The sequence below is a fragment of the Schistocerca americana genome, chromosome 8 (genome assembly GCF_021461395.2).
Source record: "Schistocerca americana isolate TAMUIC-IGC-003095 chromosome 8, iqSchAmer2.1, whole genome shotgun sequence".
Classification (NCBI taxonomy): Eukaryota; Metazoa; Arthropoda; class Insecta; order Orthoptera; family Acrididae; genus Schistocerca; species Schistocerca americana.
In genome coordinates, this window is record NC_060126.1 from 263,493,816 (window position 1) to 263,507,851 (window position 14,036).

Here is a 14,036-nt window from a genome sequence, read left to right on the forward strand (position 1 = left end):
TGATAAGCCTTCCTTTGCCATTGCCTGACACAATAAGAGCCCTCTCACTGAGTTGTAAAGCTATATATAATAACAACCAACTGGCCACAGGAAATGTGATTAGAAGCAGGAAGTGAAAGACCGTTGGTTCTTTCGTAACTTGTGGAAAGCTCCGCCCAAGAAGTTAAGCAAGCTTTTACATACACAGATGGCCAAAATAGTGCATCTTGCTTATTGCAGTACCTACACCTAGATGTAAAGTGCTGCCTTCATGGATAAAGCTAAAATACACCTTTCTACAAGAGAGTGAGTTGAATGGAAGCTACTTGTCCTGTTACTTTTTGGACTGCATACACAAAACTTAACTGAATGCTTACAGAATCAGTTTGGAGAACAAGTACAGCGAAAAGCACTTGAGTACAAATCAAGAATAATGTGATACTGACTTAACAGAAAATGAGCTGTGATGTTTTTTGTTACAGATTATTAACCACTCCAAAAACAACTAAAAGACTCCTGTAAAGACACTAAATATATTTCAAAATATATGAAAAACAAAATTATTTTATTTTTTGCTGCCCCAGCCATTCCTTCCACAGTGCAAAACAAATGTCAAAGAAATAATCATATGGAAGACTGAAAGCTACAAAATTAAATACTGGAACAATGAAACAACGAAAAATAAATTACATGAAAGAGGAATGCATGGTAGAACACAAACTTAGTATTTACACATCAGTTGTGAGTGTACTAAATCTGTGACTGCAGTGCATTACACCTTGGCATTGAAACAACACTGCAACATATACTGAGTAGTTCATAGAACTGTACTGATGGGGCAACCTGCTGCTATAACATCCATCTGCAGGAAGCCACATCCTGGAAGCGTGTGGCTGCAACAGGAAGTGATAAAACTGCTGATAGCAAGCCTCAACGGGGAAGGCAGCTGAGAGCTACTCTCATATATGAATAAACCATGTATAATGGACAATTTTAGTGCATCAGTTAACTGAAAAGAAAGAGTCTGAAGAATGCCAAATATTGCCTTCAAGAATAGAAAATCAATTTTCCAGATCAGTCCACAAACAGTTTGATAAAGTACAATGTACTGAAGCAGACACATTAGCGTATAAGTCTGGAAAGAGGAAAAACTTAATGCAAGTAAGCAGAAAACAGTATCAACACTCTTAATGAAGGAGAAGAAAAACCGAAATATATTAGGAAGTGAAAATCATGATGTTTATGAAGTACAGACTCCCCATTTAAACATTAAAATTTAATAAAACAAATATAAACAACTATGGGGGTAAACTGATTTTGCCCGGACAACACAGATAAAACTGCTGCATTTTCTAAAGACTGCACGCACAGTATTGTCTATGATATTGTCAATCAGTACAACCTCGGAAATCTATAAAAAGATTCAATATGATTTCACGCAGAAAAAGGAGTGTGCAGGGGAGGGGGCATTCATACAAGATAACTGATGAAAAGATGTACAGCATGATTAGCCAAAGTGCGTGCTTGGTGGTGGTGATGGCGTTGTGCCCTGATGTGGTGCAGGTGGAAAGATTGAGGAGTACATTTAGTTACTTGCACAGAAACCTGAAGACGATTATTTCTGCTGTCGGTACTATCCTTCTCAACATCGAAAGGACAAGGAATACATATGCCCAAAGCTTAATGAAGACAATCTAGGAAATGGATTTACTGACAAAGAACCAAAAATTTGGTGTTCAGCTTTAAAGATCAATTCTGCTACTGAGTGACTTGTCAACTATGTCTATAAAATCAACAATATTTATTTGTTTGTCAGTAGCTAGGAGAATTCCTACACCTCTGGATGTTCTTTCACTACTTTCAAAATTAGAACCAACATTGATTCACCGCTACTTCCAATCTGAGTACAATGCTCTTAGTGATCAGCAGAAGTGATAGTCTGGCTGTGCAGTTCACTCCAGTATCACCTCAAATAGTATCTAAATAAAATATTAGTAGGCAGATAATTACACTTTTTGATGATCTAAATGATTAATAAGCACCCACACATTTCCTGTTTAAAACAGTATGAAGTCAAGTACACTGACAACTGAACAATTCCATTCTTGGAAAGAACCTAAGACAAAGTGAAAAGAACAAGGAAAGACTAAATATGGCTTTCTCAGTTGTCATCAGATAAACCTTTATGATTTTAGTTAAATTAAATTGTTAGCAAGGAACAAATTTTCACTATTTGACTGTTATTACCACAAAAAATACTAGACAAGTGCCACACAATAAGTGGGGAGGAATAATTGTGCATGTTTTGAGGAATGTCAAGTCAGCAGTATAGTGTGTCTCAGTATTTGAGCAGACTGCCAGTGATAAAGCAATAAACCACACACATATAGTTGCACTGCACGGACATACAAGTTTGACTGGTTGTTTATTAAAGAGCACCTCAGGAGGGGAAAGGGGGGGGGGGGAGGCATGCAGTTGTAAATTCCCCAAGTTATTTGTTACATGTCTGGATGCAGAGATATAACTTGTCACAAAGACACTGTAGGGGCTCTTTTCCAAACATTCTGCAGACAAATATCCTTACTGCCACAAGAATGTAGTAGTAAAAAGTGAAACATCATCCCAGCAGACATTTCATGTCCCATGTGTACACAGTGTGTTTATCGATATGTACGAGTACCATTCTTTGCCATTTACAGGAATCTGTCATCCACAACTGCTGACCTACAGCACTGCTCACTCTCAGTGACACGCAAAACACTCCAAGATTTAACGCGTTTCCGGATGAATCTCACCATCGTGGGAGCCATGGTGAGGAAAGGCTCAGTAAGTGCCTAAAACATCTGAACAATCGCCATGAAAGCATTAAAAGTGCTTTGGAGGTGAGAAAGGACATACTTCTTACAAGGAATAGTAAGACCTAGATTACAGTTTATACTGGACACTGTGTACATGGATTGATTAACACACTTGTAATGTTCGTGTGAGGTACAGGGTGACACAGAATAACAGGAATGTTTGAAATGAGGAGTGGCAGCCATGGGCAGGTGGCAGCACTGCGGGATCATGGCAGTTAGCGAGTCAACAGTCCGCTTTTTCAGTAATAATGGATCAGTGGAACGGACAATAGTGTTCGTTAGCCATAAAAATGCTTTATAAAAACAATGGTAGTTTGGTAGCGGCGCAGATGGAATGTCAATGTTTTTATAGTTTAAGACATCATGATACCTTTCCGTCGAAACACACGATAAAATGTTGGATTAATGACTTTGAAGAGACTGGATATACGCTCAAGAAGAAACCAACAGGACGACCAAGAAGTGTGCGTTCTCCAGTGAACATTGATGCTGTACACGAGTCTGTCTTATGGAGCCCACGGCATTCAATTTGTAAGCAAGCTGCAGTGATTGGAATGTCCCAGGAGAGTGTTTGCAGAATTCTTCATTTTGATTTAAAATTTCATCCGTACAAACTGCATATGTTGCAACAATTGAAGGACAATGATTACCGGTTATGATTAGGATTCTGTCAACAAATTATAACAAAAATAAACAATGACAAAGAATTTCTAACCAAGTTGTGGTGTCAGATGAGGCATATTTTCATCTCACAGGTTATGTGAATAAACAGAACTACCATTACTAGGCAAACACAAAGCCTAATGACGTTCATGAGTGCCCTTTACACGCTAGTAAAGTGACAGTATGATGTGCTGTTTCATCACAAGTGATTATCGGACCGTATTTTTTTGCAAATGAACGGGGAAACACAATCACTATCAATGCCAATCGTTACGTGGAGATGTTACGAACTTTCGTTACACCTGCATTGAACAACTTTCCAAACATTCAAGAATACTAGTTTCAACAGGATGGAGTGACATCACAGATTGCACGGCAATAAATGCTATATGTGTGAGGATTGTTTGGCTACCATGTGAGCCCACGATTTGGTAACATTCCCTGGCCTCCTAGATCGCCAGATTTATCCATTTGGGATTTTTTTCTTGTGGGACTACCTCAAGAGCAAAGACTACATGACTCAACCAAGAACCCTGGATGAGTTAAAACAGAGAATTCAGGATGCAATTCACAGTATCCGGGTTGAGATGTTGCAGCAGTCAATGAAAAATCTCAACAGCATATTTCACGAATGTATTTGTAAAGGGGGATGCCATCTAAAGGACATAACTAAAAAAAAAAAAAGATGGATAAATGCCATCAATGTTTCGTAAGCGGCAAAGTTGTAAGGTTTCAGTTTCTATGAATGCAATTTCTTTCCTTCATCACTTCTAGTTTTATTGGATTGTGGAAATGTTCCCGTTTAACTGTGTCATCCTGTAAATGTGAACCACAGCATCTCAGTGCTAGATCCATCACCTGGGATAGATACAAGATTTAACACCTGCAACAGATTATGAGAAACAAAGGGTACCCCATCAGGGATATAAGAAATAAGAAAAAAGATTAGTATTTAATGTCTAGTTGACAATGAGGTCATTAGAGATGGAGTGCAAGCTTGGATTACGAAAGGATGAGGAAGTAAATCAGCCTTGCCCTTTCAAAGCAACCATCCCAGCAATTTCCTTAAGTGATTTAAGGAAATTACAGAAAACCTAAATCAGAGTGACTAGACACAGATTCGAACCATTGTACTAAGATATAAAAAATATCATGAACTTTAACACCCAACAAAGAGACATGCCAGAAGAAGAAATGTTGGGTGTAGCCTTTCTGCCACACATCTCCAGAGTGACAGACAGTATATCAGAAAAACACAGTGTAAAGATGAGGAAAAGTCTACATTGGAATTATCACTTATCCATCAGTACCTGGATCATCAAACATAAATGGCATCGCGGGTTGAGGCAGTTGGAGGAATTGGTTGTGGTGGAGCATGGACTGTGTCAGATTGACCACAAAATAGAATTAACTGATACACATGTTACCACCACAGTGGAAGAAAACTGCTATGCTCATTTGTTCATAGGAGCCACCAAAATTCGCAAGCAAGATACTAGTTTTAACAAGAAAGAGGAAATAAACAGGGCATGGGTTCTTCACTGTTGTGTATGACTGTTGCAGGTAACAAATGAAACACTACAGACGTAATTATCAGATAAAATGCCCTCAGATGTTGGTGTAGTAAGTGCATATAATCTGCAGCCACCAGTTCGACTCCATTCTGCCACTAATAATGGAGGGCGATTCTTTGACAATGACGGCCACTTGTACTTGCAAAATAAATAAACAAATAAATGAAGAGGGAAACTCACAAAATGCCATTAGCAGAAGATCTCAAATTAGCACCAACAAGCAATGAATCAAGAAGTTCAGGGAAAGCCTCAGAAATTTCAAAGAAAACAATAACATTCACAATCACTGGACAATCATTTGTTTCAACCGGGGATGCTCAGTACATATAGTCAAAGGTGCATACCTTCAAGTTTTTTCCCTTGTTGTTCAGTGTGTAGTGTATATTCTTTGTACATGCCCACCAAAACTGCGGCGCCCTACCCCTTTTTCCCAGCCATCAAATATAACAAAATATTACTTGCAGTCATCCAAGCTTTAATGTGCCAATGATTTTCATAATAGTAACAATAAAATATTTTAGTATAATAATTACAATTTGTTTACATGAGTGCTTAGTACATTACTGTAGTATAAGTTAAAATTTGAGAAGTGCTTGTTCAATGCAACTGATTTAAGAACAATAACAGCAAGAGACTCACTACTTTCATAATGTCATAATCTACACACAAGAAAACTAAAGTGTAGATGCACCATCACCAATTTCACTTAATGATATGACTGAACGCAAGTCTGTAAACTATGGCTATTCAAACATATGAATGGGAGAAGTGCTGTTCCCTGCTAATGAAAGATAACTCTTCCCGTTATTATTCTCTTAGTGGCGGGGTCTTTCGCTTTCTGTATTCCATTACTCAAATCCTGTGATTTGTCAGTTCTACCTGCCAACTCAGAAACTACAATGCGTTTGCTGAAGGCAATATGGATGGTCAACCATTGATTGGTCACAAGTCTGATAAAGTGCACTTGCTCTCAGATGCACAATTGAAAAGTATCCTATGTTAATCATAGGTTTTTATTTTCTTTAATTCTCTACCATTTTCAAGGCCCCCAACTTTTCTGCTACTTTATTCTGTGGAATTTGGCTAAAATTTGAAAACTGAAGTATGTAGAAATATAAATGCAATTTTTTGTGTGTGTAGTGGTGGGAGGGTCATGACTCCCCCCCCCCCCCTCCCCCCTCCCACCACTCCCCAATCCCCATCTGACATAGTAGGTTGTCTGTTGCCACTTGGATAACTGGGTACAAAAGAAGTATGATTTAAGTCTCTCTCTGATAAGAGACACCAAGAAGCCAGAGAAATAATTGCTGGCTTGCTCACCTAGCATTCTGGCAGCATCTAGGAGGAAGCTCCCAGGAAATATTCCAACGCAACACATTGTCTTCAATAAATGAAAGTATCTGCTGATGTTTCTTCATGATGCCTTATGTAATCACAGAGATGATTCATTTATTCATCCTGTAGAAGGTAAATGAAAGCCACTATAGAAAACAGTGTGTCTGGGAAACCATGTGTTGTACTGAACCTCGTGAACTATTTAATATCAAAATGTAGTAAGAAAAAATCTGGCAGAATGTAAACAATTTAAGAGACCACTCACCAAATTGCAGAAGCGTCAAGTTGTCAAGAGGCACACACACAAAAGAGAAAGAAAACTGGCTACCTGTCAGAATAAATCATTTGTCAAGCTAGAGTACAAATACAATCGCCCAACATACACACACCTGCCTGCGCCCCTGCATTGTGCAGACTGGGCACACAACACTGGGATTGCATTCCAGCAGCTGAACCAGGACGAGAAGAGGTAGTTGTGTCATGTGGGATCGATAGCTAGCATTCAGGGATGTGGAGGGGGGGGGGGAGGGGGGGGGAGCAGCAGGTTTGCTGGCTAGGAATGCAGGAGAGAGGGACGGCAGATACTTGAGCTAGACATGTGAGACATGGGTGACAGGACAGAGAAAGGGGACATTGTTAGTTGGATGGTGTGAGAACAGTGGGTTAGAGGAGATTGGTGCCAGGATGGCGATGGGAGCACAGGATGTGTTGCAAAGGATAACTCTCCATCAGTGTAGTTCAGAAAAGCTCATGCAGTGGGGAATTATCCAGGAGGCCTGTATCACAAATAAGACATTGTACTCTACCATTTTGTGCTCAGTTACACGTTGTGCCACTGGATGGTCAATTTTGTTCTTGGACATAGTTTGGTGGTGGCCTTTTATTTTGATGGACAGTTGATTGGTTGTCATACTGACATAACAAGCTGTGCAGTGACTGTAGCAGAGTTGGTAGATGACATCGATGCTTTCACAAGTGACCGTGCCTCTAAAGGGATATGATAAGCCTGTGACAGAACTCAAGATATCCTGTGCCATACCTCAAACATCTCCAACCCTCTCACCAACCCCAAGAACCAGCTACAATATCTATCAGCATATTACACAAGACGATTCCCTCCCCTCCTGAAGAGGTATTCTATTGGTCACCAGACCTACACACTATCCTGGACCAACCATAAGCTACTCCCACTCCGTTTCCACTTGGATTGCATCCTGGTGGCAGATCCAGGTGCAAGACCTGCCCAATCCGCCTACTAAGCACTTCTTACTCCAGTCCTGTCACAGTCTTATCCTCTCCCATCAGAGACGAGACCATTTGTGGAAGCAGTCATATCATCTACTAGCTCTGCTGAAAGCACTGCAGAGTCTTATGTCAGTATGACAATCAACCTGCTGTCCATTAGAATAAATGGCCACAGCCAAACAGGGCCAAGAATAATGTTGGCCATCCATTGGCACGACGTGCAACTGAACACAACATGCTGAAGTTTAATGGAGGCTTCACAATGCAGGCCATCTGGATCTTTCCCTGCTGCACCAGTTTTTCTGAACTATGCAAATGACAGATACCCTTACACCACATCCTTCACTCTCGTAATCCTCCTGGCCTCAACCTCCGCTAACAAACTGGCCCTTCACCCTTATCCAACAGTTTCCCCCCTTTCTGTGTCCTGTCAACCACTCCCAAACCATGCTTCCACAAGTCCATTGTGTGCTGTGCTCATTAGTTCCGATACCCATGTATCACATACCTACAAGCCCTCCCCCCCACATTCCTAGCCAGTAAACTTGCTGTTTCCCTCCGAACTGCTAGCTGCCAATCCCTTACCTCTCTTCCTCTCCCTCTTAACCACCTCATCCTAGTTCAACTGCCAAAATGTAATACTGGCATTGTGTCTGCAGATGGCACAATGTAGAGGCGCAGGTGTTTGTGCTCCTGCGTGTGTTTTGTTTATGTATTTGTACTCTAGCTTGACGAATAATTTTTTCTGCAAGCCAGAAAGTTTCTTTCTCTTTGGGTGTGCCTGTTGATGGCTCAATGCTGCTGCTATTCAGTGAGTGGTCCCCTTTACACTCAAATTATTTACCACCACAATAGCTTTCTGAGAACATTCTGTCTCAAATAGTTCACAATTAAATATGCTGTTCTATTACAAATGAGGCAATGGAAAATGGTTACTGCCATGACTGCTCTTTCGCTCATTTGTGTTAAGACAGAGATTTGAGGTAACCATCATCAAGGAAGAGAATTACGAAGAATAACTGGGCTCTTAGAATGTTTGCTTTAGTATCATATCAATGTCAAACATCCTGATGGACGAAAACTATGTGCCGGATGAAGTCTCCAGCTCTGACTCTTAACTGACCGCTATTACTGATACAGACATCAGACATGACTTACAACTCCTCTTCACGGCTTCAGTTCTGTTAAGCTTCCCTTAACCTAATGACTGCACAGAACATGGGACTTTCAAATACTGAAAAACTCCTGACACGAAACTATCAACTGTACTTGATCATACAATATAATGACTATTACAGCAACATTTTAACCGGATCCTATTCTCAACTGAAGCTAATCTTACAAATAGACTCTTATAAATGAAGGCATTTAATCTATTATAAATAACCAATATTCAGACATTACCTTGAAATATCAATACTATAATTTAACTTTGCTGCCCTGTCTTGCTTTATTCTTGATTCTGGGATCTGCACCTGTTACATATTCTGTATTTACACATTACTATTATGAAAACGAAAGATTGCTACTCACCACATACAGGAGGCATTACATTCCAGAAAGGCACAATAAAACAACTGATAAACACTTAAGCTTTCAGACATAAGGTCCTCTTCCTGAAATAGAACGAACACGCGTGTACTCCACATGCAAGCTCAACTCGCACACACAAATGGCTACTGTGAATTGTGCTTTGTGTGTGTGTGTGTGTGTGTGTGTGTGTGTGTGTGTGTGTGTGTGTGTGTGTGTGTGCTGTTTTAGAAGATGGAATTCTTGTCCAGAAGCTTAAATATTTAGTAATTTCTTTAATGCACCTGTCTGAAACTCAACACCACCTGTACTTGATAAATAGCAATTTATCCTTTTCATAATATTGTTGTCATTCCATCCTGACTTTCCAATATTTACACATTAGACTGACAATGTAGTAGTAATAGCAGTAGTAGTAGTAATACTGACTCTTACCTGGTATATGTTGCAATGGTTTGAAATGTGGGTACAAATGCAGAGTAGCATTACCCTGAAACAGAAGTGAATTGTTCTGTACTACAGAGTAGCAGAAAATTCATGAAGTGAAAAAAATATATAAAATTTATATAACTTTGAACAGAAGAGGGGTGGAATCACTATTAACGCATGGAAATGATCAATCTGAGCATTTTCATTTTGTTTATAACACTGACTAAATGTTACAAGATTTAATAATATAAATGGATGGATAAAAAAGAACTCACCAAGTGGCTGCAGGGGAAGACACACACAAAAGGATAGAATTTTCACAAGCTTCTGGAGACACTGGGTCCTCCTCCTGGTGGAAGAGTTGAAGGGGAAGGAAGAGGGGTGAAGGACAAGGACTGGAGAGATTTAGGGAAAGGAAAACTGTAGAGAAAAGTCACTCAAAACCCTGGGTCAGGTGAGACTTATCGGGTGGGATTAGAAGGAAAGACTGATTGTTGGGGACTGCACCAGTTGAGATTTGAAATCCTCACGACTCCTTGCTTCACTCCATTTTAGTTTTCTACATCTTTCATTGTCTTTCCCATCTATTTTTCACTGCCCCCTCCAACCTATGTTATGTACAATGCACTTAGCTTCTTACACTTATTAATTCGTGCACAATGTTTTAATAGCAATCTCTGTCTTGCACATTACCCTGTCTTCCACCTTTAAGCTCTAAGTTTTCAAACCTCGTCCGATGCAGTCCGCAACACTCAGTCTTTCCTTCTCATTCCGTACAGTAAGTTCCCCTGACCCAAGGTTCTGGATGACTTTTCTAAACTGTATCCCTTTCGCTAAACCTCTATAGTCCTTCACCCCTCTTCCTTTCCCTTCAACTCTTCTGCCAGAAGGGGGAGCCACTGGCTCCAAAAGCTTGCGAAAGTTCAATCCTTTGTGTGTGTGTGTGTGTGTGTGTGTGTGTGTGTGTGTGTGTGTGTGTGTGTGTCCCTGCCGTTGCCTGATGAGTAGATCTTATCTTATCTTTATCTTTTTTTATTTTATGATTATTTTCATTGAAACAAGATTTTATAAGCTTTGATTCCACATGAAACAGATGTGACCAGTGACTGTATCTATTTCAAGTAGTAAAGAGTACAGCAACTATTTGCAAATAATGTTTATTGCAATTCCCGATTTTGGTCCACACCAGTAAATATAAGTTAAAACATTAAAACCACTTAATCATACACACAGTCCCAACAGACTGTTTATGTCATGATAAGTTCACAATTGTTTACAGTTACAACACAGATTGTTTCAGTGTACATCATGCCAACCAACAGTGGCCTTTCACATGCATGATACATCGACAATACATATTTACTTTATTTTATACTTTGTATGTTTTGTCATTTTATTTATTATTTTATACTTCAAAAAAATTATGTACGTAAAACAAATAAAGTGATTGTAACTAAAAATAGTGACCAATGTTTTACAGTTATACAGGCGGTAATTGAGTGGACTAATTAGTGGCATCAGTTACTGCTGCATACTTTACAGTTGAATATCATTTAAAAATTACAGAAAAAATTGTTCAAAAGACCTATTTTAACAAAATATCTTAAAACAGTGTTAAATTCCACATACAGTCTAAGGGATTATAACAGACAAAAATGGTATCTCAACTTATCATACTAGCAGTGGTATGTCAAATGAACCCAACAACTTTCTGCTAAATAGTTCTCTCTCGCAGGTTTCACATAAATATACATTATAGCTTACACAGTATGGTATTCAACCAAACAAACTTTCAACTAAATCTGTAATAATGTGGGAAATATATTTGTCCCCAGAAATTATGTCCTCATATGCAAACAAGTGTAATCATAAATAGGTTGTTACAGCCATCAAAGTGACTGCTGGGATGTTTAAAACGTGAACTCTAAAATAAAGTTATACATATTGTCAACACACCACACATGTAATGAGGGCACTGTGGATCAGTGTGATGTACACTGAAGCCAGTTGTATTGCAACTGTAAACAGCAGCCTCAGTGTGAACTCAATCTCTGACATGAGTAGTCCAGTTTGGGTTGCGTATATATACACGTGGTTTTCATATTTGAACTTACATTTACTGGTATGTATTTTATAACTGACTTACATTTAAAGCTTATACAACTGTATATATGATAAGGCATGCACATTATGTCACTGGAACTGGTTCTTTGTGTGTCTTTTAGACTGAAGCTGGCCACACAGAGACCAAAATTTGGATTTGCAATAAATATTATTTGTTATTTCCATAACTTTTATTGTCTGAAACAAGATTATATTCAGTAACTCTCACTATAAAAAAGAACTGAGGCAAGTAAATGAGTACACGACTGAAATAAATTAAGATCTCCTAATCAGTGTAACACTCTCACTGCAAGTAAACAATAAATAATAATGAAATGTGTTTCGTCATACCATGAGAGTCTCTCGTTTCCTGCCACTTGTAACAATCACAAAACCTTGTGTTTCAATTGCCACACCAGTTTTCTGAACATGTTCCTCAATGTACCTGGAGAAAAGATGAAACACAGAACCGACACTAAGAGGTGAGTATAAATGGAAAAATAAATAAATAAAACAAGACAGCATTTACCAGAAAATCTAAAGTTAAAACAATAATGTTGATTTCATATCAGTGGACTGTTCTGGAAGTACACTATCTGCTAGGTAACTAGGATCCTGACACCACAGAAAAAAATGGAACAATCTCTCTCTAGGACCCAAAAGTAAACGTTAATTGAAATTTTGACTATACAGTGAGTAACAATTTCAACATCTGTAATGGTGCTAGATGATATTTTCTTTATTACAGTATTAACGCAGTTTATTTTTCTGATGTGCAGTTCTCGCAATATTTCCAAGCGCTCACACTTTCTTGCAAAGTGACCATTACCCAATATTTTTTCCAATTACTGCAGAACAAGATAGCATGTGTTGTTCTAACACACTAACTGCAGTTATAACAATCTGACAGAATGGTTCTGTGTAATGTTTCTGGCCACCAGAAATTAGAATAGCAAGTATGGACAATGGCTTCAAGAACATACATCACTCTCGTGATAGACTTGCATTATAACTTCTGTTTTCTCTGGTTCTCTTTCATCTTCTATTGTTTTCTCCATTAAGTAGTTACCATATTCGAATTTTACCTCTTGTTTGCCACTCAATCACCATTTCATACATTATTTGCTCCCCCCCAAACCCCACTTCATTGCTCATCTTTTCATAGGCTTCAGTCTTGATTTCTTTATTCCTTTAATTTTTAATATATCACTGCAAAATACTTATGATAAAGCCATAAAGGACGAAATATATGAATTTCTTATGTTATCTGCTGAAACATATTTACTAGCTCGTTGGGAACTGCAGTATGACACACAATATTACGACATTCACCCGGCAGTTTACATGTGGACACCAGTACACTTGAACAGGACAGCAAGATGTTGAGTTACAAACGAAAAGAAAGAAAAAAAAAAAAGTAGTACTGGGTAGGCGGTGATACAGTGGTGATGAATAGAATAGGAAAGTTCTGCCTCCCACTTATCTCACAAATGATTAAAATGTTTAAAAAATCATGTGACTCAGATTGCCAACACCACAAAACACAACACTGATTACATATTCTGGACATCATGCAAAAGTTATATTATTCTGGGGTTCTGCAACACGGCAACAACAAATAACAACTGTTCTGTTACATAACAACTTCCATTCTGTGCAGCAGATCAGTGGATAGTGCCCTAGCTTTTCGCTAGCAATTTTGGGAGACAAACAAAAAGACAATGTCAGAATTCATCATCAACTGAACATTCTGGGCAGTACAGGGTGATGCATAGAGGGGGTGGAAACAAGATTTTCCAAAACAATCAAATCTGAAGCACCAATGGTGGTTAGGAACACTAATTTCCATTTCAATTAATAGAGTAGTGAAGTGGTGGTAAACAAAGTTTTCATATGAAAACATACTGCAAGAAAACATATTATTATGCACTCCACTGGCCTACAGTAGTTAAATGAGTGCATAATCTTGAAGGAATTTCTTTAGCCTGGAAAACTTATCAATGTACTCATACTTCTTATGCTGAAAACATGAAAAATTAATAAAACAACATGTGCCAGAAAACAGCCAAGGGTACAGCCAGAGCACCATAAACTAAAAACTGTAGAATTTCCCATGTGCTGCAATATTTTATTTAATTCTGAGGGCAGGGGCAGGGTGTGGGAGTGACCACCATTCTTAGAGTTGGATTCACTGCCATGTGTGTCTGCTTCCCTGGTGCAGCATTTCGGGAGTGGTCATTGTCAGGATATGGGTAATCTCTTCTTTCAGCTCTTCAACAAAACTCATATGAGTTACGGAACTCTTTTCCTTTAAGAAGGA

General features: G+C 38.8%; 1 protein-coding gene across 2 annotated transcripts in view; it reads right to left on the bottom strand.

Moving 5' to 3' along the window:
* The window catches only part of LOC124625788, an 82,556-nt gene that overhangs the window by 41,353 nt on the left and 27,167 nt on the right, over positions 1-14,036 (bottom strand). For both annotated transcript variants that reach the window (XM_047149235.1, XM_047149234.1), the window contains exons 3-4: positions 12,068-12,161; positions 9,620-9,674 (exon numbers count right to left, since the gene is read on the bottom strand). In XM_047149235.1, the coding sequence (XP_047005191.1) occupies positions 9,620-9,674; positions 12,068-12,161 (149 nt within the window). The remainder of the gene's footprint in view (positions 1-9,619; positions 9,675-12,067; positions 12,162-14,036) is intronic.